This window comes from Cygnus atratus, chromosome 3 (genome assembly GCF_013377495.2).
Source record: "Cygnus atratus isolate AKBS03 ecotype Queensland, Australia chromosome 3, CAtr_DNAZoo_HiC_assembly, whole genome shotgun sequence".
Lineage (NCBI taxonomy): Eukaryota > Metazoa > Chordata > Aves > Anseriformes > Anatidae > Cygnus > Cygnus atratus.
The window spans coordinates 67,627,031-67,654,978 of NC_066364.1; the positions used below are offsets into that span (position 1 = coordinate 67,627,031).

The following is a 27,948-nucleotide window of genomic DNA, read 5'->3' on the forward strand; positions in this document are numbered from 1 at the left end:
GAAAAAGCTTGTAATTTGGAAAAACTAGTATAGATTTTTTTTTTGGGGGGGGGGATAGCCAGAGTTCTGCTTCCTGCCAAATGTGTAACTCTGAACTTCCTATTTATTTATTTATGTATTGAGAAAAGAGAAAAAAAAAAAGAAAAAAAAAGCCAATATAAAATTAGGACTCTTTGCATCAAAAATAGCTTGTAGATGGATAGATTATAAAAATAATTTTGCTTCCATGGGCTTGTGAAAGCATTGCTTACAGTAAATCATAATATATTTTTATTTTTATTTTTCCCACTGTTCGTAGCTCTTTATCAAAGAGTTTTTTACTAGCTCATTTTATCTTTGCATTGTTGAGCAATTATACACTCTTCCAGGCCTCAGCAGCCGTTACTTAGCGTAATAAAATTTTCACGGAAATGAATCCTAGTAGAATTACACATCAGAATAGCTCACTGGTTTGTCCTGAAGTTTTAGTAAACTCTTTTACATTAGGTGCCATGAAGTGAAATTACAGGCTCAGCTGTGATACTTATCACGTTGGGGGATCCCTGAATGTATAGGAAATTATATGTTTTCAGTTGTGTATTTGGATGCTTGGCTTGAGAGACATGGTCAGTGAGCATGACAGTGGTTGAAGTTCAAAATGGTCAGTCCTACAGAGCTTTTATTTATGGAACTCACTGATGGTGAATGGACTTTATCAAAGTACCTATTTAAAACAGAGCATATTTTCAAGATGTCTTTGCTTTGAGTCACACTGAGAGCAAAGGGACAGAGTGAGAACAAGGGTCACAGAAGTAACTGCCACTGCAGGGAAATCTCAGTTCATCTTCAGGGCATTGCCTACTCTGGCTTCCTTGAAAACAATTTTATCTGTAGAAATTGATTCCCACAGATGGACTACAGAAGTAATTAATTTATCATTAATAGTATAAAATCTTAAGAAGATGTTAAACAGCAGTGAATCTACATTTTTCAACCTCTGGGTTTCAAATGTAATTTTCACCAGCAAGACATGCTTCACATTGCATCGTAATACTGGTTTATTTTTAGCACAGAATATTGTTAATCCTCTGTAGGATTATCAGTTAACAATAATAAGTATTTCATAATTATTCTGCTATTTTTTAATTTATTTTCTTTTGTTCAAGAAGGTTTCTGAATAAACTGGAACACTGTGTGATTAGGGCCTAAAATCTTACTCTTTACTGATGACCCTTGTTTTGTCATAAGAAAAGTGCAGTCATACCTGTGGCATGTGCTGCCCAGTAAAAGGGACAGGGGACGGGTTCAGCCATGCAGAGAAGAGGGACCTGAGGTGTGCTTACTTGTAGCGCTACTTTTGCACAGATAACTTCAGCTCATTTGGAAGTCTGTATTTTCATGGTATGCGCATAAGACAGGTATAGAAAATACACAGGTTTTAGCAAATAGGAGTCTTCTAAGTCATATAGGATCTGCACTTATAAGCAATAAGTAGGCACCAATAAAATGATGTTGACATCCTGGGAGATTGCTACAGTGTGGCTCTTCTTATGTCTGAAAACCTTCCTCTAACTCCTACATATATTCATATCCTATCTGCAGCCTTCTTCTCATGTTCTTTTGCATTGTTTTTTCATGTTTCTCCATGTTTTTAATTTTTTTTTCTTCTCCCTTTTCTAGTGCTCATTCCTTTCTCATATATTTGCAGAGAGCAATTATAGTCTTTCAGGGAGTGAGCAATCTGTGCAGTTTCAGTTTTCTCTTCATCCGGTTGATTTGAGTATCAATTCCAGATCCTCACAGTATTTGAACGTGGGTTACCAGAACTCTGAATAATATTCCATGTGAGTGCTTATTGTGTCTGATACAATAATTTTTTTTATTCCACACTTAAGCTGATTATATCCTATCAAATAACATCATACAATCCCATTTGCCATCTTCATGGCTGTGTTGCACTTGTGGCTTATATAATTCCTGTAGTAGAACTACAAAAGTATTTATTCCTCCAGTCTGGTTTTGTGCAATGAGTTTCCACCTCAAAGCATAAATTCCTGTTACTCCCCACTTAAGTACTTATGTAGCTTTGCACTTTAGCTGTTTAGTAATAGTACTTTAACTTTTTCCAATTCAGTAAACTCAATTTCTTTCCCCCTTTCCCTCTCCTCCCACTTTTTTTTTTTTTTGAAGGTATTCTGATTCCATTGTACTGGTGTTTCCCAAATACAAGTCATTGTTAAATTTATAAACATTGTTGTGATTTTCTTGCCAAAATTGTGGCTGAAAATATTAAAAACTTAGACTAGTGTTTGAGGAACTCCAACTGTTGTTCCTAATTATATTATTAGCATTTAAGGATGCCCCTTCAACATAGTAGCCCTGTTTTGCTTGTTTGTTTTTTAACCTGCACAGTAACTTGTTTTATGAGTAGTTCCAGTAGCAGATAGTGGGACAACTCCCTGAATTAGCTACTACTCACTTTAAAGTGGCAGAATTTATCATATACTACTTCGTAAAGAAATACCACATTTTAAACATGAGTGGTATAATTTTTTAAGTGAGGGATTGTTTTTTGGGGGACACTTAGGAAAACAAAGGAAAATTGAGGAAGGTACAAAACCATTGTGCATGTACCAATGTATACTCAAGTCTTTCATAAAGACTGTCATTCGGAAACAACAGATGGTTTCTTTCTCTGATAGGAATATTTGCATTATCTAAGGCCATGTCGTGTTTGCACAAGTCCTCTATTGGTATGATGTATGCACCTAACCACCTATTACTTCACTCCTAACATCTCTTCAACACTTCCATAGATACCAAACATCGCATTCTTTCTGAAAATTTGTAAATATTAATTTGTTTCAGCATAACACGATAGGTGGTTTTTGTTGTTTTTTTTTTTTAAGATTTTGTATTGTGTTTTTTGTTGCTGTGTTGTTTCTTTGTTGTTTGTTTGTTTGTTTGTTTCGTTCAAGGAATAGTGGAGTGTAGGAAGTAACACTTCCCCAAGACATCAGTTCTTATATATGCTCATACATATTTTTATTTTATTACAGTTCACACTTGGAAGAGTAATTAATTTGTAAGGTCCTGATTTGAACCTGAGTTGGAAGACATATGAGCATGTGTATGATTTTATAAACATGGTGTGAAATTATTATGTTTTTTAAAGTAAATTTGCACATTTCTTATTAATGCGAAATGTTTTTTTTTATTTACTACTTATACTGAATCTATTGAGTTCAACATAACTGAATATGTGAGTGAAGCATTTATCATTTAATTCTGAATGTTCTTTAAAGTATTGTGCCTCCAAGCATTCAAATATAATAATTGCTTTCTTTCCCTTACGCAAATTTTCATAGAACTTTGTTTACACTGTGTATAACTATAGTAAAAAAGATCTCGAGGGAAAAACTGCACAGACTTTCCACAGGGTAAATGAAGGATTCTACATTATTGTTAATGTTTAGTACAGTATTGTCATTTCCCTGAGTTTAGGCATAAACAGCACTAAGATATGATTGCAGTCTTTTCTGCAAGACATGAATCATGATGTATATTTTGTTTTTCTGCATAGATTTATGCATGTTACACATGCTTCACCCCTACATCCTTATGTAATCTCTTGGATAGTGTGTGCCCAGTATGTGTCCATTGGTTTGACTTTTCTTAGTAGATTCTAAGCTCTTCCATGTCTGAATCAAATGTTCTCCACTTCTTTTAGGCTACTGAATTCACTGTAAGCGTAGAAAAATAGTAATGTATAGAATAGAACAGAGTAGTTCAGTTGGAAGGGGCCTTCAAAGATGATCTAGTCCAACTGCTTGACCACTTCAGGACTAGCCAAAGGTTAAAGTATATTAATTTGCCTGAATGCTTCTTGAACACTGATATGCACGGGGTATGAACCACCTCTCTAAACCTGTTCCAGTGTTTGACCACCTTCAAGGTAAAGAATTTCCTTAATGTCCAGTTTGAACCTCCTCTGGAGCAGCTTTGTGCCATTCCTTTGTGTTTTATCATTGGTTATGAGTGAGAAGAGACTGGCACCTCCCTCTCCATTTCCCCTGCTCAGGAAGTTGCAGAGAGCAATGAGGTTGCCTCTTGGCCTCCTTTTCTTCAGACAAGACAACCCGAGTGTCCTCAGCCTCTTCTCTTAGTACATGCCTTCCAGCCCTTTTACCAGTTTGTTGCCCTCCTCTGTACAATTTCAAGGGCCTCTTATATTGCGGACACACACAATGTTAAAGGTGAGACTGCACCAACACTAAATATAGCAGGAGAATCCCTTTTTTTGACTGGCTGGCTGTGTTGTGTTTAATGCATCCCAAACTGCAGTTTACCCTCCTGGCTGCCAGGGCATGCTTCTGGTTCAGGATGAGCTTGGTGTCAACCAGCACAGCCAGGTGAGCTGTCCCTCATCTCTCAATATGCACACGTGTCTGGTATTATTGCATACCTGGTGCAGCACCTGGCATTTTCCTTTATTGAACTTCTTGCTATTGCTTATTGCCCAATGCTCCAATCTATTTATTCCCTTCATCCACCAAGTGGGTGACCTTATCATAGAAGGAGATCAGATTACTAAGGCAGGACTTTCCCTTCATGGATCTATGCTGATTAAGCTCGATAATAGCTTTGTCATTTACCTGATTTTAATAATATCCAGGAAAATCTTCTCCATAATTTTTTCAGAGACTGAGGTTAGAATATCAAGTCTGTAGTTTCCTGGGTCTTCTCTTATGCCCTTTTTGAAAATGGATATAACTTTGGCTAGCTTCCAGTCAGCAAGGACCTCCCCAGACTTCCATGACCTTTGATGATAGAAATTTGTTCCATGCTGTCTATTTGCCATAAATAATTTAAGTTTATCTTCCTTATTAAATGAAAATGAATTTAAAATATTTTTGCACAAAGTCTCTTCAGGATGCTTAACATTGTGAACAGTCTTGTCAGTGTCGCACAATATTAGCAAATCTACTGAAAATCAACCACAACTCAAAGTAATTTGCCTTCCTGGCATGTTTGGCTTCAGGAAAACACCACTTTCTGTTGTTTTAGGAGATTGTGTAAGTGCCACAAAGTGCGTAAGAGATGGAATTGGAGCTTATCCTCTCAACTTTTAAACATATGCTACCTTCAATCTGATCTCATAGATATTTTTGTATAACTGCATGTTAAGTACCCTTCTTGACTGTAGAATGACTACTTAAAGAAAGATACTAAGAAAGATACTTGTAGACTGTCTGGTACTGATCTGGGTAGATTTCAACATTTTTAAAAACCTTCCTTAAATGATTTGATGTGAATGATCTTTGTCTTTAAGACTTCTGTTAAAAATTAAATATTTCTTTACCATAATACATGTTTAGTTCAATCTGATTTTATAAAAACCTCTAGGGGAGGGGAACCATCCCCACACAAAGGCTGTCATACACAATCTTTTCATGTAAATGGAAAGAATTGCTGTAAAATGTGTATGTAAATGGTAACATGATGCGAGTTGCAGACCTGTGGTGAACTGAAAAACATGAAGATTTCTTCAAAAAAAATTTTTTTTATTGTAGTCATGATGATGTAGGTGGTACAGAATTCAAAGACAAGAAAATGATTTTTCATGCCTTTTTTTTTTGTCAGGGTTTCTTTACATCTTTAAGTCTTTATGAAAAATTCTTTTGTAAACTGATGTGCTTATTACCATGGAGGCATTGAAATTTGAGAGTATTTTCTTGTCAAATAGAATACTTGTTAACAAACTTAGGACTTTCTACCTGATCTGTATATTTAAAGATATGTTTTGGATGACAACAATTAAGGAAAATAAGTAATTAAACGGACAAAGGTCAAGTTGACTCTGATCTGTTGCATCAAGCTGTTTTCACCTTGTGTACAAGTCTAGGAAAAGATAAGCATGTGTAAACATTTAGTTCACTGTCACCCGTGCCAGACTGGTGAATAAGCAGACACCTTTATAGCTTCCAATCTAGCATCTTTTGGAAGGCACTGAAGTCATTACATATAATCATATCAGATGTTGAATATTCTGATTTTAGGTAACATCTTTCTTCAGAATACTGCTTTAAAAATTAATTGAATGGGTTTTTAATTGTTTTCTAAAAGATCTTGTTTTCATTTCTGAGTGTATTCAGCCAAGTACAGATATGAAAACGACTAACATATTTACATATTAACAGAACAGTGAAGATGATGAAAGTAACAGTAGTGCATCAATACAGGCAAAAATGCAGTAAACATAAAATGCAAATACATTAATTAGAACATTTCTATTCCTACAAATGATATAAAATCTCTGGTTCCTGAACCACCGTACTAAAGCTGCCCCCAGATTGAGCAACGGTGAGAACTCCATAGAGCAGATCCCCATCATTTTCCTTAGTGGGGCTTTGGCCAGGATGGCTTGATGTCTTCTAGCACATGTGCATGGATTTCTTTTCTGAAGAAACTGATGGGGAGCAAGCTGGTGCTGGGTGATGGAGGAGAATATGGCTGGTGTGTGTACTTGCAGCTCAAAGCTTGGAGATTTAGATAACAGATCTGTTAGTGGTACTATTTCACTGTCTCTGATAAAACACATCCAAGAGGGGCATATGTACAAAAGCTACGCTTTGACAAACACAGTCTTTCTCCTCAAAATAAAAATAAAAATAAAATCCATGGAGTATTTTAAATTATATTCCTATTCTTTGTATTACTACTGCTCAGCCTCAAAGTCAACTGCATTGCAGTGGCTGCAGAAATCAATTTTCTTTTTCTCTCTCTTACTTTGCTCCCACTGCACATAAGTCTCTTATCCTTTTCTTCTTTCTAAGATGTATAAAGTAACAGTTAAACTTAGCAAGTGGCAAACAATATATTAGCTTTAGAGCTATCATCAAAGTTTTTGTTTGTTTTAAAAAGCAAAATCGTCCTTCCATAACAAACATTCACCAGATACTTGCAGGAAGATCCAATTATTTTCCTTTATTTCCTCCATGCACTAATTCTGAATGGAGGTGCTAATTAAGCTCATGTGGCTTAAAATATCAATTATTTTCATAACTAAATTCTCCATATTATTGCTTTGACTCTGCAAGCTTCTCTACAGCTGCTTTAAGTTAAGAATGTCCTTAATGAAGACGGAAATTGCCATATAACATTTCTTATTGAAAGCTTTAGAGAATTTATGCCAAACTGCTGACCAAACAAACCTTCCCAGCAGGGTGCTTGCTGTTTGTCGCTTTCTGTGCTGTGTATGTTCTCAAATGACATCTTGAAGCATTGCAGGTGGTTTGGCACTTCTCTGCACTTCCAAGTTGTCTTAGCAATATTCCTAAAGACTACAAAGACCTAGGAAACAACATCAATAACAACAACAAAAAAGGGAAGCTGTTTGGTATCTTTAGGACTTTACTAGCATAAGGAAAGAAAGCAAAAAAAGAATAATTTGTGCTAAAAATGAGGAGCTGTGAGCAACTTGATTTTTATTAAAGTAGAAAACAAAGCAAATGCTAGGTCACCAAGAATCAGTCAAGATGCTTTCGTTAGCCATGTGTGAACTCACCTTTGTCATGTCTCTCTGTGCATGAGACTCCTCCTTGTGTGACCATGCAGCAGAACACTCTATGTGCAAGCCTATGCTGCAGCTGCCTTCCCACCATCCAATCCTGTGTACCTGAGGCCAGAGGGGTGTGATGTGAGATCTGCTGCTACACACCATGCACGTGCAGTTCTACAGATGAGACAGGCTGGGTAGCTTAGGAAAGCTGTCTCTAGAAGAGCTCTGCTGGAGAGCATGCCATTACTTTGTCTCTTCATATATATGATACATGTGATAATACTCATCATAATGTGCATGAATATTGAATATTTCATCACATATTCATAAGTGTCATATTAATAAGATACATATTTTTCTTTCAAAATAATTTATTAATTACTAATAAATAATTTTATTGATTTATTTTATTACAGTAAATATGTGTTTGTCTTTTTTCCTAGTCAACCTAAATTGTATTTTGTTGGTCGTGCTTTAGCAGAGTAAAGCTTTGTAAAATATGAAGATATTTTCAGCCAATTAAAGGAAGATAATTGATTAAATAAACTTTCTTGCAACATTTCTTTTGAATGCAGCATGATCTTGTCAGAGTCGTCATGTTCTACACAGACAGAAATTTGAATTCAACCTCTGTAATGATGTAATCGCCATAATGGCATACTAAAAGCAGGCCTTTTGTTCTCATTTCAGTTTTACATACTGCTGTGTTGGCCCCTGTCAGTGAACAACATATGAATCTCCACACGCACTGTTTCATAACTGCCTTCATTTTACCAGAGCAAAACAAAGTCTGTTCAGATGCTCTGGTGCTCTGACTTAATGAAATGGAAAGTACATTGTATTTTCAGAAATTGCAGTACGTTTCAGGCTGATTTAGATGCACTCCAAAAATTCTGTGCATCCTTACATATGTTTGTTTCATCCTTCTTATACAACAGTTCAAATATATTATTAAAAGCAAAGTGGCCTACATATCTGTTCAGATTCATTGCTTGCTATTTCTTCCAGTTCAGTGTTTCAGTGGCAAAGCTGAAGGGTATTCATGTCTAAACAGAGTATGCAAACAGGAACCCAAGTGGTTGCTTTTAAAAGCTGCTTTCCTTTATGTATGAAACCTAGAGAAGGGCTATATTATTCAGCCATTTTTATGCTTACTGAGCAGTGTGTTATTACAAAAGCATCGGTGAGAAGACTGCATTGCTTTTTGCAGCCACACATCTTGCTGTTTTTGGATATCAGCAGTGTAGTTGGGTTGTCCCAGTCCCTGGATGAATTATTCAGGCTCTTGACATCAGCAGTTTCTGTGCGTGGATTGGCTGGTGCTGGGTTAATAAAATCTTTCCTCAGGAAAACAGTGGAGAAGGATGATGGCAGTGAGACCAGCAGAGCTGCTGCTTCCAACACAGCTGGCTTTGTCTGGCTCTCGCATCTCTGCAAAAAAGCATAAAGATGATTTTAAGGTCTGCCTTCATATGAATTCTCCGATAAGAGCAGGTAGAGGGATTGGTGTTAGAGGCCTGCATTGCCTGTGAAGGAAGAATATTCTACTTGAAGAATTACTTCTGGCTGTATTCTAAAGAAACGCTGCACACTATACCAGACAGGAGCAGCAGCAGTGCTTATGGCTCGTTACAAAGGTGCTGGCGGCAGAACTGTTACATCGTTAAATCTGCTTCCCGGGTCCTTTCAGTACCATCAGGGTAAGTGGTGTAATCAGGGTGCTGGCAGTCTTTGCAAATGGGGAAGGCGTAACAAACAGTATGACACATGCGTCTTGTGGTTATGGATAAGCACTACTTCTGTAGAGAAGTAGTTAAATGAAAATAACATATTTTCTTCCAGGAAAATTTGTAAAAAACAAACAAACAAACAAAAAAACATATTTACTGCTAAATTTGTAAAATTGAGCTGCTGCCTGTATTATCGGACATAGGTTACTTTAATTGGTACAACCCATGCCTTTTAAACCTATACAAATTAAATGCTAAAAACAGGAGACATGTTTATTAATATTTGCTCTGGAGTTCATAAAGAATATGTTGTTCACATATATTCCCTTGAAGCAGATTCTTTTGCAATGCTATTTCTGCTGTTTGTTGATATGACTGAGACTGAGTGTCTACTGCTGCTAACCATTTGGATGCTGGGAGTTAGTTCTCTGGTTTCCAGTTGCTGCCAGAAGACAGCTTCTTCAACCAGCAGGATGCATTGTAACTAGAAATTAGGGAACTAGAGGTGAAAATCATTCTCTCATTCCTGTAATGAGAAGTTCAATTTCTGAAGGTGCAGTTCTTTTCTTTTGGTATGTCTTTGTTGTGTCCGGATTTCTGGGGAATTTTAAGTTGCAGAGGTGTGAAGGAAGTCAGGACTGGACTGATCCTGTGCAGAGGCGCTCTCTCAGTCCCCATACCTACTCACCCAGAGTGCCATCCAAATGTACAAATAATTCCAGTGAAATGAATTGGGCTAACATCATTGCTTGTCAGAGCAGAGCTGATATTTACTGTATCTCACAAGGGAAACATCTTGTTCATGGTTAAAACCATCTAGTGAGAAATCTGTTTTCCAAAATGTAGAAACTCAATAGTTTTTAACAGTTTTTATCATTTCAGGTATCTTTAAATATTTGTGGTTTGGTTTTTGTTGTTGTTGTTTTGTTTTGTTCTTAAGTCATCAAAATTTCCATTTATTGACTCAGAGTTCAGAATTTAATTATTTTCGCATTAGTTGCCTGTAAGTAGATTCTGAAAATTTGATGAATGTTTCAAAAATAGTGTGAAAGAGCCTACCCAATGAAATCAAAGGAAAACAAAGAATGCAAAAATATCTTAGACATGAAGTATGCTAATCTAGTAATAGATGCTAGAGATGTGTAGAGATGTGTCTTTTCCCCCCTGGTATTTCTTAGTTCTTATCTGTGAGATAATGTTACTTTGTAAAAAACAAACAAACAAACAAACAAACAAAAAAACAGAATTAGTCGTAATACACAAATATATTTCTAGAGCTTGTATGTGATCAGGGAGCAATTGTTGTCCCACTTAAAGTAACATTTTGGCTGATTAATTTTGTGCAGTGATTTGTATCTTTTTGTACCCTCACTGTGGAGCAGCATTACATTAGTGTAAATGAAAGAGCTTAGTACGTATATCAGTACATACATTAGTAGTAGTATGTGAAACTTACTGGTTATCTACTCCAGAGCTTTAAAGGGAATTAAAGAATATTCCCTTCTAATTTTACAGATGTGAAAGAGAAAAAATTGCTTTTCAGTGTAGCACAAGTCAAAAGCAAAGGCAGAAACTAAAATTATATTTTCCATCTGTAGACTTTGGGACATGCATGTGTTCTTATAAAGAATAAATATTTAACTGGACTTTTATTTATTTGGATTTTCTGTAGGTGTATGAAGGTGCTCATTTAGAATTGATGATGATAGTGACACAAATTCTTTTTTCAGAGAAATAGCATTTCCTTTTTATCTCCAAAAGGAAAAATCCCAATAGAAATATGTAAATACCGTTTGAGTAAAAATTATTCCATGTGTCAAAACCGATTTCCCACAAGGAAGGTACAGGGTTTCATCGAGTGGTTACAGTTCTGTGATTCTTTTTCCTCCTGGCTGTGGAGCCTGGCTGCTGAAGTTAGAGGAGCTCATTCGGGAGCTATTTTTGCCTATGCAGCTGGAAATAGTCCATGAGGGGCTATCTGAGAACCAGTGGAACTCACTATAAATCAGACAAGTTCTGCAAAACAGGTCTGAGGGAGGTAGTATATGAACCGTCTGAACTAACTGATGGCTTCTCCCTAGCATGATCTCCCAGAGGACAAATAAGGGTGAAAGTCCAGTTTCAGATATTTAATTCAACATTATGAATATTTTCAAATATACATTCTAATAATATTTTTTCTAAATCTTCTAAATTTGATTTTCCAAATTAAAGCAACTTGACTATCAGACATGGATTCTAATTGGAACGTATAGTAGAAGCACTAGGTGCTCAGATTTTTTTCCTGGATAAATATAATGTCAACTTTGAAGTCGAATTTATCTTGGCATTCAGACTTGAAATGTTGTCTTACTTTTCAATCACTCATTAAGACTTGAACTTTGCTGTGAAACTTCAAACAGTCAAATGTCAGAGTATTATTTTAAGACCTGAAAGTTTTTCTTATGGGTAGTTACAGACAAAATTATCTGAATTGTCTCAAGAAAATAGTGGTATTTCTGGCAATGCATGATGCATATCATAGAATATTATTCTTCCATTATATATATCCAAAAATATTCAGCAATATCTAAACTTTTTTTTTTTCTTTCCTCAGATGAGCAAGAGTCAGTGCAGAAAAGGACTTTTACAAAATGGATCAATTCTCATCTGGCTAAGGTAATGTATGCCTTTGAAAAAAAAAATATATATATGTATATATATATATATTTATATGTTTATATATATATAAATATATATATTATTTTTTAATCAAATCTTTTTATTTCTACACATACAGGCTCTGGAGTATAGAACATGTCAGATTTGGCTGAGCAGAATAGCATAAACTTGAAAAGCAATTGACATTACCTGTACACCATCAAAGATAAATCTGATTCAGTATGGTAGTGATTGAGGCAGCTACATCTATAGGCAACTGCTCAGCTCCTTTTGGCAAAACTAAGGTCTGAAACCATAGCACATTAGCAGCTATTCCAGCCAGAGGAAAGATTTGAAACTGTTGGTTTTTTTTATGAAGTAGAAATATTAACATTATTACATACAATGTACTTGAATAAAACTGAGTCAGTTGTGTAGTTTGATAGAGTTATCCTGGACTGGCTGCAAATATAAATAGTGCTTTTTAAATCCAGTGCCAAAATCATTATCTGACACATCTTAGGATGTATCATGAAAGTATTTTTGCTTCCTCTTACCACAACCTAAAACTCAATTTCTGGTGTTAGCACAAGAACAAAGGGAGTGATTTGCACACAATTTTAAAAATATTGTTACAACTGATACCAGCTTTATCTGACAGCTTGAGCAGTGAGATTTAATTTGGCACTTGACAGAGATTTCTCACAGCACAGCTCTACCTGTAGTTATCCATCAGTCCAGCAGATTAAAATACGTAAAAGTGTTCTTAAATTATGAACATGAATAAGTTTGAAAGTTGAGCATGGAATAGCTAAAATAGTGTTGTTTTACCTTCTGCATACAGAGTTGGCAGATAATGTCCCAAAATAATAATAATACGGTTATGATTGACTATTAGATATATGTATATGTTGTTAATTATACATATATGTGTGTGTTTAATGATAATTACTAGCAGTAACTGTCTAATCCTTGGGAGGAGACAAAATCATGGTGGCAGCTCAAATAAGGTATTTTGTTCTGGACTGACTGTTGTAAAATCAACATTTACTATACCAAACTGATTGGGCAGTGAGGCCTCAGATAGACCTTTTGACTTTTTTTATCTGTATGTGTATTTCTTTAAAGTCTGTGATACTGTAAAGGTGGATCAAATACTCACATTCAAACAAAGCAATAAACCAGCCACAACCCTTACATTTAACAACCTTAGCTACCATGTAGTATTTAGTCTGTGCTAATTCACCCTTTAACAGGAAAGTTGTTTCTGTCATATTTTCATTGATAACTGTCAGCAAGTTTGCCTCACTGCCTAAGCTAGATTTATAAATGATTTACTTTGTTTTGCTTCTCATTTATGCTATTATGCTGTTACAGGAGAAGCACTGTTTTTACATTACAGAGGTTATACTCAAAAGAGGAACAGTGACCAATGCCTTTCAAATGTTTATATTTTTGAAGTATAAACTTTTAAGTCTTTGTTGGTCATGTTTTTGGAAAGTGTGGAAATATGTTTCCTGCATTCCTTACAGCTGTAGAAAGTACAAATGGGTCTGTGAAACACACAGGATTCCCTTGCACTCATGTTCCATATTGTAACCTAGAAATTCAATATTTAGGTTATTGATTCTTATAGAAGGTCATTGCAATTTTTATTATTTAAAATGAAAGTGAAGGCTGTAACATCTCCATTGTCTGGAGGCCCTTGAAATGTGTTAGGAAAAAATCCTGGAAGTAGACCCACTTTTAGACAGAATTGTCTGCTCTCGTGTTTGAACACAGTAAAATGTGGAGCACCACAAAAATCATTACCTAATGAGGACTATCATGAAATGCTGGCCTTGCACTGATTGCTGAAAAACAACAGTGCATGACAAACTGTCAAGAGACAGAAAAATTCTTCCTGGTCTGAAGAAAAGGAGATGTCACCCTTGCAGATCACCCTAATTTATGTCCATATGACTCTCAAACACACACGAGTTAGAAAACGCATACCAGTCTTTTAACTGCCCCATCAACAATGTTTTCTGTCAGGAGACGTAAAGGCTAGGAAGACTTGAGATCACAAGGAAACTGTGCTTTCAACAGCTTTGTTCCAAAGCTTTCACTGTTTGCCATGTTTCTTTTACCTGTGAGAATAACACAGTTGCCTGAAATAAATAATGTTGCAGGCTTTGGTGGAGAATAGGGCTTGTGATTACTTTTGGCTACTGTAGACCTACTACTTTACCCAAAGTGTTTGTACTGTATACATTTTTGTACTGTACACACTTTCAGGACTTCTCGTAACTTGCCATCTATATGAATTAGCAGCTGTTTTATTGAAACTAAAGGATTAAAAGTTCATCGTTTTTAGATACTGATAGATAGTTTTGACTGATAATACTAAGAATAAAATATTATTTGTATGGTTGTTAGTGTATGAAAATTCTGAGGCTAAAAACAAGATGTCTAATGGTATTTATTTATTTAGTAACTCAATTTATTCTAAATCATCTTGTTTCCCTTCTGAGAGATGTGCACCCTAATTCTGAAATACAGTCACTCCTGGAAGTGTTGATCCAAAGCCTGATTGATATTTTATTTGTTTATTTATATACTTTAGTATTCAGACAGGTAGTATAATACAGCTTCATTTTGGGGCAGCTTTTAGCACTAGGCTATATGTGTCCCTTAGCGAGTTCAAGCTGTTTGAACCTGTTCCGTGATTCTGACTCAGCAACCTGAAATCATCTCTGCTCCCCAGTTCCAGAAGTTAAGGCCAAAGCTGCCAGATAAACATGATCTATCTGTCCTCTGGCTGTCATTTTTAATACTCGAGCATCCCTGCAGGCGTAATGACAATTGAGATATACATATGTAACAGGACTACAACACTCATGTTTTCTAGCTGCATGTTACTATTTCATACAGTTCATTTAAGCTCCCAAAACTAGACCTCCCTCCTCCTCTCAGTCTCAACCGTCAAATCCATAGAAATAATTTGTTTGCTTCTCAGTATATTTTGAGGAATATTTCCAAAGGAAAAGTTTTAAATAGAGGGCACTATTACACCAAACATTTAATACAAACAAACAACAACAACAAAAAATACTCAATTGCATCCATTCTGAACAGCAATTACTCTAACTCTAATTTCATTTCAATACTTATCCTGATTTTTATTTTTTTTTTGGTAGCAGATTAGATGAGTAAAGAAGAAAAAGCAAAACACTCTTCTTTGAAAAACAGCAGAGGTATATGCCTTTTATTGCCTTTGCCATTTTCAGTGAAAGTGCTGGAAAACAGCAGTTTCAAAACTTTTGAACACAGACAGTAAATTGGTTTAACCCAATCAAATAACATCTTGTATAGGCGTAACTTCAGTATTTGTGCTCATGAAAGTATTGTAAACTCACCGAATAGAGCAAACAACTGAAAAAAAAAAAGTATTTGTTTTGTATTTCCATTAAAAAGGTGCACATATCAAGAAACAAAAGCAAGTAATGAATATCAAATCAAAATAAAACTAAGAATGGATAAATATTTGTACATTATGCAAATACAACTCTCTCATAGTGCTGAATTAAATCTGGATATTAAACCTTACATTAAGGCTTTACAAATTGCGAAAGCTCTATATGTTTTATAGAACAAAGAAAGGAAGAAAAAAAAATGGATATAGGAACATTTGTAAATCTCCCACGCAAGGCTGTAAGCTGTGCTAATTTGTGCTTCAAATGTAACTTGGTCTTCACACAAGAGCCACGTCATTTTTATGAGTAAACTAAGTAATTCTCTGTCTTTTTCAAATGGGAAAACAAAGGCTGCTAATTGTCTTAGTGACTGACACAAGAAAAACTTTAAGCTAAGTCCATCTCGTCTTCATGATGAGGAAAATCTGACTGGAAGTTTTTTGCTCCAACAGTCACCGCATGTATTCACTAGTATTGCATGTAACTCTAATATTAAAACAATAAGGAATGCTAAATAAATTTGTGTGAAAAAATTAGTCATGTAAAACCTAGGGCCTGATCCCTCAGACTTTAGTCATAAAAATAGTCATTAATGGCAAGAAACATGAAAAATGATGTGCTTAAGTACTTATGAGTTGAGCTGGGGCAGAGGGGTGGACCAGCTACTACAGAGTGACTGGAATTTAACATTCTCCTTCCTGTACTCACATGTACTTCCCTGCCAAGACAAATTCAGTAGTTAAACAGATTTTTTCCTGTTTGTACATATGGATGGGTTTTCCTGCATTTTTTTTTGAGTAGTTTTTGTAATATTGTTTGAAAATTAACATTGTAAAGGTAGCTTTCATAATGCTTCTGATAACTGTTCTTTGTACAGTGTGATGTACTTATTAGAAATGTTAAGTACAGGGTGTGAGGAAAATATTCCTGTAGCAACAATACAAATGAGAAATGAAATGAATGAAATGATGTTGGAACAGAACAGTGAAGCTTAGCAAGGGAGATTCTTTATCAGGGCGTGTACTGACAGGACAAGGCATAATGATTTTAAACCAAAAAAGGGTAGATTTAGATTAGATAAAAGGAAGAAATTCTTCACAGTACAAGTGGTGAGATACTAGAACAGGTTGCCTAGAGAAGCTGTGGATGCCTCATCCCTGGAGGTGTTCAAGGCCATGTTGGATGGGGTTTTGAGGAACCTGATCTAGTGGGAGGTGTCCCTGCTCATGGGAGGGGGCTTGGAAGTAGATGATCCTTGAGGTCCCTTCCTACCCAAACCATTCCATCATCCCTTTGATATATCAATTATATCATATATATATCATATATGTTATATATATATATTATATATATTATATCATATATATCATTATCTGAATATCCGTTGGTTCCATATTTCAGGTTTGGATTTTACAAAACTTAGTTTACTGTGTCAGAGGAGGAATGTCTAGACATTGTAGGATTATCATATATCTCTTTTTGTGAGGCTTGTCAGTCAAATGCTCTTTGTATGTACTGATGTTCTTTAAATCATTCATAATATTTCCTGAACACTGCAGCAAAGGAGATCAGCTTGGAAGAGCAACAAGTCTAAGCAAAGCATTTCCTCATCAGTTACCATTAGTGATCAATTCTAAATACAGATATTTAAATAAAACTTTAATGCTGGGAAAAATGGTTCATTAACCTTTAAAATTCATTTCACATTAATTCTTATTCCTCCTACAGAGCACATGAAATTAGTTGTACTGAGTATGCTTCTCTCCTTGTGATGTGACTGTTCCTAAATGTCAATATCACTATAAACTAACACCTGTGATTGCATATATTGCAATAAATGTGTTGAAAGTGTACATGTGATAAAGTATATAGAATATCATTAGTATCATTTTGCTGTTTTGCTTTCCTGGAGAAGCTTATGGAAAACCAACATAAAGTACTAAGGCATATGAAATTTTAGTGGAGACCTAACAAGTTGTAGGTTTAATGTATGCTTGCTCATCAAAGTATATTCTGAGTATCCCCAAATAATTTTGTCGAAGAAGCTTAAAAATGACAACTTCCCCTTAATATTACAGAATTTTAGAAGTTACTTTGTGTGCTTTTTTGATGTTCTTTTTTTTTTTTTTTTCCTGGTTTAAAAATGGTTTCATTAAACTATTTTGTACAGACTTTCCATCATTCAAAATATATATTGAATTTTTCCAACATTCAAAACATAGTTTAAACATAGTTTACAGCCAATCATATTGCTGAAGCTATACAGTTACAAGAACAAAGACAAAATCTGGACTACATTTTGTATTTTCAAGATTACAAAATTTTAAGTTAGCTTTCACTTCCTGCTTTTGCTGATTCGCAGTTAGCATTTTGGCAATGCACCGTGGCTACTAGATGAATAGTTGCTAAGGCCTGTTGAGTGTCTAGAATAAAAAAGTATTCAACAGATTTTATCTGAATACAGTTCTAAAACAAAGAAACAAAGCTTTCTTCTCTGGAGGATAATAAGTAAGCAATATACATCTTTAATTTCTCATTTTATTTCATTTGCCATTATACATACAGCGAAGGACTAAGTCTCTATTCATTTCAACAGAAGACTCAGTGTTAATTTCACTAGAGGATCTGTCTCTGTAAAATATTCTGTAGCTTGAGCAGCACTGTTCAAATCTGTTGATGTAAATAGATAAATGTTTATGAACTTAATATCAGCTACTGTATACCTTACGTATTTGTATTGGCATGGGAAATAAGATTGGCTTACGTGGAATACTTATGTTAAACAGGAATCTATTCTTCTATCTATGCCATTAAAAAGATGCCTCATTCCATACTTCTGAGAGAAACTGGAGTCATAATAATAGGGTAGCTCATGGTAAATTCTATGCTATGTGCACAAATTACTAAAAAAAAAAAAAAAAAGTTTATGAAATACAGTAAGGGTCTTATCTCCTTGTAACGAGGTGTTAACATCTTCAGGATAGTGAAATATATTTTAAATTGTATTTTGCAAAAGCTTTTTGGCAATACGTATAAGTAATTTTCCATATAAAAGGAATCTCATATAGAAGACCAGGTGACATGGCTGTTCTACCTGCCTTTCGTTCATTATTTAATTAGTATTATATTACATGGTGTGTGTTGCTAAACTCTGGCAGTGATGGCAACTATAAAAACCTTGCAGCAACAAAAAGTAGATTTCAGTCTACTGATTTGTGGCTAACTTTTATGATTTTCATGTTTCAGAGAAGTCAACATTACAGACTGATGTAAATCATTTGACGGTTTCTTTTTCTCTTCTCATCATTTTTAATGCTTTGTCATACTTCCCCTTGTTTTCCCCAGACTAATATTTGATTCATGTCAAAAGTAGAATACTTGAGGTGCTAGTTTGCTTCAGTGATGCCTCCAGTGATACTTTCACTGCTTTACCTTAGAACTATGCCTAAGTTACAAATTTGGTTTTTCTAACTACTGTCAGTGAGGAATGACCAGTGAAGGGTGGTTCAGAGCAAGAGATTCACATGGATGATCAGAGGATGTGTTTACAGTGTATGCACTATGGGAACCAGAAGTACCTCCCAGACTTGTTTTGCGTATGAATGCCAGATGACTTTTGACTTCGTGTTGGGATAAGGCAAATTCTGGAGTGTACCCTGAATTGAGAGTATGGATACCAAAACATTCAGCATGGAAGGGAGCTGTGGTGCTCTCAGCAGATCATCTGACAGATATGTTATGGGCACCAGGTGTATGGGGCACCGTAAATCTCACCCTTCAATCTAAATGTATCCTAAATCATCCTCTGTAAGAAGTTCCCTCTCTTCCTTACTGTATACTGAGCTTCAAGTGACAAACCTCACTACCGGGGCATTTATGCAGTGAATCTTTTCAAACTTTTAGCTCCTGTTGGATTAGGATGGCAGCTGCTTGTCTTTGTTGCTGAATTGTTTTAGTACGTAGTTCTTCACTGTTATATCATGCAGTAACACTGATAAAGCCAAAGCTGCTTCAGACTCCAAACAGGAAACGATAACGCAGAAGGTGAGGAAAATTAATTGTATTTATGTCAACTGCCTGTAATGCAAGACTGTGACAAATTAATCTCCAGTAACCTGGTTGCCCCATTGATTTCTTTGTCGCTATATTAAGGAAGAACATTATCCATTATGTACTGCATTGCTAAGGAAGCAAAAAGAATAATGATTACATTTACTTTTGTAGTGAGTTGTAATACTGCTGTGTTTTATATACAAGAGAAAATAAACTCTTTTATTATTGGGCTATCAGAGCATGTAAAATCTCAGATGAGGTCTACTTTCAGCAAAGGAGTTATTTTTTCCATTTTATGCCAAAATTATGTCTCAGTGAAATATTAGTTCATCCAAACTGAATGATGAATGTGGGGCGTTTTGATTTTGGGAAGTACAGATTTTTGCTTTCTCCTGATTTGCTATAGTATTTTTTATGTTTTCAAGAGCAGTGTTTCCTTTCTTAGGTTCATCTTTTCAAATGTATGTTTCTACAGAACAAAAATAATAGATCAAGTTTTTGTATAAGATTTTATTTTTATTTTTATTTTTTGGAAGTACCCCATACATAAATTTTTTAATACAAGTTAATTTCAAGAATTTTGTAGTTTAATCATCTTTTCAGTCAATTATCAGATATGACTATTTTCATTATGTAAATTTGCAGATATATGAATTCTGATAACCTCATGGAAGCTAGAAGGTACTTCTTTCATTTAGTTCAGCAGGGCAAAGTTTCACTTTAAATTTACTGTTTCTAAGAGATACTTTGTGATCATTAAAGGGACCATTCAAAGGAACCTGGACAGGCTGGAGAAGTAGGCCCATGTGAACCACATGAGGTTAAAGTCCAAGTGCAAATTGCTGCACCTGGGTTGGGGCAATCCCAGACAGGAGTACAGACTGGGAAAAGAACTCATTGAGAGCAGTCCTGAGGAGGAGGAATAGGGGGTTCTGGTGGACAAAAGGCTTGTCATGAGCCAGCAGTGTGCACTTGCAGCCCAGAAAGCCAACTGCATCCTGGGCTCCATCAACAGAGGATTGGCCAGCAGGTCGAGGGAGGTGATTGTTCCCCTCTGCTCTGCCCTTGTGAGGACCCATTTGGAGTGCTGTGTCCAGTTTTGGGGCCCCCAGCACAAGAAGAATATTGATCTGTTGGAACAGGTCCAGAGGAGGGCCACGAAGTTGCTCAGAGGGCTGGAGCAGCTCTCCTTTGAAGAAAGGCTGAGAGCTGGGGATGTTCAGCCTGAAAAAGAGAAGGCTCTGGGGAGACCCCATACTTAAAGGGGCCTTAGAAAAAAGGTGGAGAATGACACTTTACTCAGGTAGATAATGATAGGACAAGGGGGAATGATCTTAAACTAAAAGAGGATAGATTTAGTTTAGACATTAGGAGGAAATTCTTCACTGTAAGGGTAGTGAGGCACTGGAACAGGTTGACCAAAGATGTTGTGGATGTTCCATCCCTGGAGGTGTTCAAGGCCACGCTGGATGGGACCTTGTCCAACCTGATCTAGTGGGTGACATCCCTACCTATGGGGTAGGAGGGTTTGGAGTTACATGATCTTTAAGGTCCCTTCCAACTCAAGCCCTTCTATAATTCTACGATTAAAGACCAGATGCTAGTCAGAGTCCACAAACTGGCCTGTACTGAAGAAAGTAGGATACAATGTTGTTGCCTTGTTAAAGATTCTTGAAACACCATCTGTTTACATATTTTTCAGTGTTTTCATTATTCTACTGGCAAATGTAAAGGCAAATGTTAAGCAATTTTTCTTAAGTGGAAAATGACAGTGTTAACAGCATTGAATGGAGATAGAATGTAATTCTCCTGAGCCTTTATAATATCTGGTCTTCTCACTTTTCAGCGCAATCCTCCCATGCTGGTCAATGATCTGTTTGAAGATATCAAAGATGGGGTAATGCTGATTGCCCTTTTGGAGGTTCTTTCAGGGCAGAAACTGGTAAGAAATTCCTTCCTTCTGAATGTAGAAGATAGTTACACTACTTCTCTAGGATATTATCTACTTTTTTTCTATAGTTGTATAAAGAAAAAATATTGATTGCTATATAGCAAAATAAGTTTACTCACAGAGTTGCCTATCTGGTTACAAAGCAAAACAAGATGATTAAAGAGTGACATTCTTGATTTTATGCATTTTCTTTTATTTTTGTCTTACTAGTTCATAAAAATAGCTCATTTATATTAGTCTTTACAATTCACCTTGGTGTTACTGTTATGACACACAAAAGGTCTAAAACTCAGGCCAATTCTATGTCTTGAAAAAATGACGACAGTCTTTTCTTGACTAGTTCATGACTTTCACTCTGAGAAAATGTGAGCCCCTCATGTATCATGGGGTCTAATATTCATTTACCCTGACAGAGGCTCAGCTACTGTAAAGAACCTTGACTGATGCCAAATGGCTTTCTCACAGCCAAGTTATATAAGGAGGCTACAAGATTTACATAGCAAATAGGCTGTGTAAATCTTGGGAACCAGGTTAGCGTTGTGTGTGTGATGGGAAGAGAAATGAAACATTTGCAGGCCAAGACTTCTCACGTTTTCCAAACCAGCTCACATATCAAGTGGCAGCATCTGATAATAGAGTAAGTCTTCCATCTGCCTTGATCTAGGTTCAGAGGTTACCTATTGCCCCACAGTCAGGCGATTTCCAAGTGACATTCTTTTGTTCCATTTTCATATGTCACTTCTGTTTTGATTGCAGATGATGCACAAAATTAGTAGTAACTCAGATTGCAAGTGATTGTAATGTAAGATAGAAAGAAAGCTGCTCCTTCAAATGTGTTTTTTCTCTGTTGAAGTGTACCGATTTATGTTTCTGTTCATGTGGAGTCTCCCTCTTGTGGCAAAACAGAGGTAGTGAAACAGAAAAAGAATTTTAATGAAGTTACCGGTTATATTCACATTCACTGGATTGTATCCTGCCTATATTTACTAGTGAAAACAACAGAAATTACAGAACCAGAATAATGTCTGGTTAATTTAAAAGCCATGTATAGTGGAATACTGTATTCTGTAGTAACTTCAAAATAAATTTCAGAACCTACAGCAAAATTTTGTTAAAGTAATTTCTAACTTCATGAATACAAATTCTGAAGTTCAAAGTCTGAAATACAAAGTCTGAAGTTCAGCAAAATTATTGTCCAGTAAGGATTTGTGATTTTTTTTTAAATCATCAGTGTATTAAGGGGAATTGATAAAAATAAAATAAAAAATTAACCTCTGCATAAAATGTCTTTACTGCAGACTGAATTTTAAAACTAACAACAACCTTGACTTCTCAGGCAAAATTATTTACTGAACGTTACCTTCTCTCAAATATATGTTAATAAACATAATTATTTTATTTTACATAACAAAAATAATTTGCTGTTTTGATGAGGTCTGTAGGCTGAAGTCCACAGTTTTAATCCTGGAGTTATTAAGACATCTATAATTATTTGATCATGTAACTTTGGTATTTATGTCCCCTATATCTGTCAGTCCTCTCTGATGGTTTTATTTAAAAATGCAACTTGAATGTTTCAAGCAATGTTGTTCAGGTAAATCAGGCTATGGCCTGTACATATGTGTTCATAATGATCTTGAACTTAATTTTTTTCAGCAAAGTGGCATACATCTAACTAGAGTTTACACTGTTCTTTTTAAGCCATGTGAGCAGGGACGTCAGCTGAAGAGAATTCACTGGGTTGCAAACATTGGCACAGCTCTTAAGTTTCTAGAAGGAAGACGGGTAGGTTTGGCAGCCCAAAAGTTGCTGTAAAGTAAAAATGTCAAAATTCAACATTAGTATGTAGAAACCTATAGGGTAAAGTTGTGTTTTGTTGCTGTTGTTGTTGTTTGGTTGGTTTTTGTTTGTTTGTTAAGTTAGAATCACCTTGGATGATCTCCTTCATTTTCTGCACTCTTTGTCTCTTCCTTACTTTTCCGTTGCTGTTCTCAGCAAAGTTGAGAATGATCTTTAGTTCAGTTCAGTAGCAGCGTTCATTTATATTTAAAAGAACAGATTTATGGACTTGACTACATCGTACATGTAAAACTCTACTCCCTGAAAGTATACACATGAGAACAGTGTGGTTATTAGCTTGGCAGGACTTCAGGTTAATCCATGGATTTATTCTGGTAGTCAGTACTGCAGCCACTTTAGAAATGTAACAAACCTTTTTAGAAATTTAACATATTTAGATATTTAACATAAAGAGTTGGGATTGTTCAGCCTGGAGAAGAGAAGGCTCCGGGGAAACCTTATAGCAGCCTTCCAGTACTTAAAGGGAGCCTACAGGAAAGCTGGGGAGAGACTCTTTGTCAGGGAGTGTAGTGACAGGATAAAGGGTAACAGTTTTAAACTAAGAGTGGGTAGATTTAAATTAGATATTTGGAATACTTTCTTCACAATGAGGGTGGTGAGGCACTGGCACAGGTTGCCCAGAGAAGTTGTACATGCCCCATCCCTGGAAGTGTTCAAGGCCAGGTTGGATGGGGCTTTGAGCAACCTGGTCTAGTGGAAGGCATCCCTGCCCTTGGCAGGGTTGTGGAATTGGATGATCTTTGAGGTCCCTTCCAATCCAAACCATTCTATGATTCTATGAAAACCTAAAAGCTTAATGTATTCTAGGTACAAATATCAAATACAAGCAATCTACTTTTTTTTTTTTTCTTTTTTCTTCATTTTCCTCTCTGTATTACACTGACATATCTTTTTTCTTTTTTTTAATTAGAATTACATTTACTTTCTTCGTTTAATGTCCGTATTTCAGTTTATTTTTATTTTTTATTTTTCAATGCACATGTAACCCCCAATGAATTTTATTTCTTCATAGTGCAATACATCAAGAGTTTTTGGACTTTGGCATTCTTTCAGTTTCTTTAACCCCATGGCATTGTGACTTAATTATTTTTCTGTTATGTGGTAAGCTATCTTAGCAGATTCCAGTAGAATGAAATTTATCATAACAGAATTTTTTTCTGGTGAAAAATATATATCACTATAGCAAAGACAAATATGTTCGCAAAGCACAATTCTGTTTTGACTCATGGCTCTGCTAGTTAATGTAATAGAGTTTGTTAATACAAACCATATCAGAATGCAGCCTCAGTGTGGAGGCTTGAGTATAGTGAGAGCTTCCTGAATCATAGACAAGACTGGGGTGAATAATAATAATAACAGTAATTAAAAAAAAAAAAAAAAGTGCTTTCCTAGTCTACATGTCAAAATGTAGCGGGTGACCCAAACTTTGTATGATGTAGCAGTGCAGCAAGATAATTAATTCTGCTAAGTATCAAGATAGATCACCAGGAATGGGACACCATGGTTTTGCTTGCCGATCTGAGCATTTTTGTCTGGTCTTTCAGTTATTTTTGTATTCACTGTGTATTAGTATGCCAGATTTCCTTCTAGAAGGAAATGGAAATAAGCAGTGTGTAAGGTATATTGGTGTGTCTGCAGGCTGAATCCAGACTAAAGAATGCATCTATCCAGTCTGTCATCCTTTTCCTCCCAGAGGAGATGGGGATGCTGTGGGCACAAGAAATGCCTCTTCAGCATCTGAGTGCAGTCCCTAGGTTTTATTCACAGGTGAATGAAGGGAGATGTATAAACGGCCGTCTGTGGTGCCTTTGAGAGTGCTGGGGGTCTCCTACCACCATAAGTAATGTTTATTACACATATAATCAACTTCCTATTTTCACAATCCAGACAGTCTCCTTTTACACTGCAAAATGCAATTGGCATTTGACAGATGTTCTCTGAACATCAGAGAACATCAGACGTTCTCTGAAGTTTTTCCATGAACAAGTATGCAGTGCATGAACACATTAGCTGCCCTTATTTATACCAGTATTAATGGCAGACTATCTTAGTTTTGCTGAGGGAATGAAGGTTAGCATATTTCATTATTTTCTGACACTATATAATATATTCAATTTCCTTGAGCATTATCTATGTATTAATTTCTTTATACATACTCTGTCCCTTCCATGACTGGCTTTTCTCTTATGAGGTTATTTTAGGGTGATACCTTATTCAGACTATAGACTAACATTTGGGAGTTAAGACTCACAGAACCTATTCCTGTTTCTTAACTTTAATTCTTAACTTTAACTCTTAAATTTACTTTATTTAGTCCATTCCACACCTATTAGAAATACATCTTGCATAATTTAAAATCTGTTATGCATAGTCTTTAATTTGCTTTCCTTATTAATTGTGCTGTAAGATGTAGCCAAAAAAAATGCTATTTTTACATTATAAAATTAAATGAATGCATTTACCTGATAATTAATCACTTAAAACTTATTTTTGTATCATCTTTTTCCGTTTGTTTTTCATGCAAGTCTATATACAGAGGATCTCCGGTTTGTATAATGGTTTTACATAATTCTTTTTTTTTTTTTAATTCTTTTTTGCTGCATGCAGCAGCCCCCAAAAAATCTTTCTTTATAGCTATTCTTGTTTAAAAAGCGAAATTGTATCATTCAGTTATATTTTTTATTAACAAACTTGTTATTTGGTTACAAAACTGTGTTAAAAGCATAAAACCTATTTGAAATCTATTTTGTAATTGTTATCATTCCTTTTGTGTAGTAATAACACATTTTCTTTCCTAAATAGATTAAGCTTGTCAATATAAACTCAACTGATATTGCCGATGGTAGACCTTCTATTGTGCTTGGCTTGGTGTGGACCATAATTTTATATTTTCAGGTACAACATTTTTTATACTTCAGTGTAGCTTGCTCAAGTAATGGTCCAGGTCATCATTTCATATGAACTGCTGTGTTTCCAGTACCTCACTACATCTAAGTTTATAATTAGCTAAGGATCTGATCCTGAATAAAGGAACAGTTTACTATAGGGGTGCTTCACACTGGTTAAAATAAGATACCTGTCTTTGGAATGGACCTCGAATGGCTTTCCTTTATCACTAGAACATATTCTTCCACTCTCTCTGAAGAGTGCAAAAGAACAACAAAAGAAAAGTACAGAATCATGGATTCTTCATACAAGCACCCTTACCAGCCCTGGATGTGATTGTGCTGTATGACTAATTCCATTGTACAGGATGTCAGACAGTAATTATGCATACATAACATATGTAAACTTGCTGATTTCACTGGGAGATGCAAATACTTGTAAGGACAATATTTAGCTTTAAATGATGTAGGTGGAGACCAATCTTGCAGTGTCCTCCAGATATAACTATTTCATGTTAAGGCCAAATTGTTGTCAAATTAATGTTCTTAAAAGAGAAAATTTACTGATTTTCATTTGATGAAAAGCATGATGCAAATAACTGTCATACATCCTCAGCAAGCAATACTAATGCACTTTGTTTCAGTACTTTCACTATTTCATCACAAGGTATTTCTAAGCAGAGATGCAATTATATTTACACCAAAACAGTACAAAGGTAAATTAAGAACTATCCAGATGATCATCAAGGTCATTTCCATTCTTTAATTGAATGAGTGGCCTCCGAAATTAGTGGATTGTTTTATAATTTCAATTCAAGCTAAATATGAGCTATTGTCTCCTACTTGAATGATAATTTGTCATACTAGATAACTTGACACAGTTACATATTGTTGTAACTGTTTGTCAGGAAAGTCAATGATTGCTAGATTTTCTGTACTTCAGAAATTAAGACATCTTGGCACATACATTAGAATTTTTGAAGCTACTTTAAAGTACAGTTAAACAATCTACAGCATGTTAATCACAGCTTCTGCTCAGATTTGTTTTGTTAGTCCATTTAAGAGACTGGTGAGAATTAAACTGATTATCTACAAACAGTCCATTAATATTTTTTTTCACACAGATTGAAGAGCTGACCAGCAACCTCCCACAGCTGCAATCATTGTCTAGCAGTGCTTCTTCTGTGGAAAGTGTTGTCAGTTCAGAAACTGCAAGTCCCCCAAGCAAACGGAAGGTGGTAACCAAGGTCCAAGGAAGTGCCAGGAAGGCTTTACTAAAATGGATACAGTACACAGCAGCAAAGTAAGTAACCTACAGATGAATTGATTTTGTATCTTAAGTGTAAATTTTTCTTCAGAATTTAAACTCTCTCTGTCAGGGACTGTCCTTTTGCTATCTTTTTATATAGCACCAGCCTGTGATCATATTATTTTTGATAATTGACGCTGCTAAATGTTCCACCATTACAAAAAGCAAGTAATTAATAATAATTTGCATTAATTTTACAAGCAATCACATTTTATAGTCTCTGAATAATGAATGGGATTGTCTCGACAGAATGAGGAACTGAAAGGGGAATTAAATATCTGAATGATGATGTATTAGTCTTACTGCCAAAACACTTGATGTTACAATGCAAGCCCCACACTGACAGCATTCCTTAGTGACAGAGCCTGTGAATTCTGCACTAAATTCAGGCACTTGCTGTTAAAAGAGAAGTGGTGAAAAAACAGAACATCCTTCCACAGTTTTAAGGCAAAGGATGTATTACTGCAAAAATTGTCTGGAATTTTCATTCTTCTTAAACAAAGTTTATGCCAAGTAAGCCTAAAT

General features: G+C 35.5%; 1 protein-coding gene across 1 annotated transcript in view; it reads left to right on the top strand.

Annotated features, from left to right (window-relative positions):
• SYNE1 (spectrin repeat containing nuclear envelope protein 1) overlaps window positions 1-27,948 on the top strand; it is a 292,806-nt gene that overhangs the window by 32,508 nt on the left and 232,350 nt on the right. Inside the window, exons 2-7 of the mRNA XM_050710059.1 lie at window positions 11,867-11,928; window positions 21,265-21,360; window positions 23,071-23,154; window positions 25,755-25,775; window positions 26,032-26,124; window positions 27,239-27,417. Of these exons, the coding sequence (XP_050566016.1) occupies window positions 11,867-11,928; window positions 21,265-21,360; window positions 23,071-23,154; window positions 25,755-25,775; window positions 26,032-26,124; window positions 27,239-27,417 (535 nt within the window). The remainder of the gene's footprint in view (window positions 1-11,866; window positions 11,929-21,264; window positions 21,361-23,070; window positions 23,155-25,754; window positions 25,776-26,031; window positions 26,125-27,238; window positions 27,418-27,948) is intronic.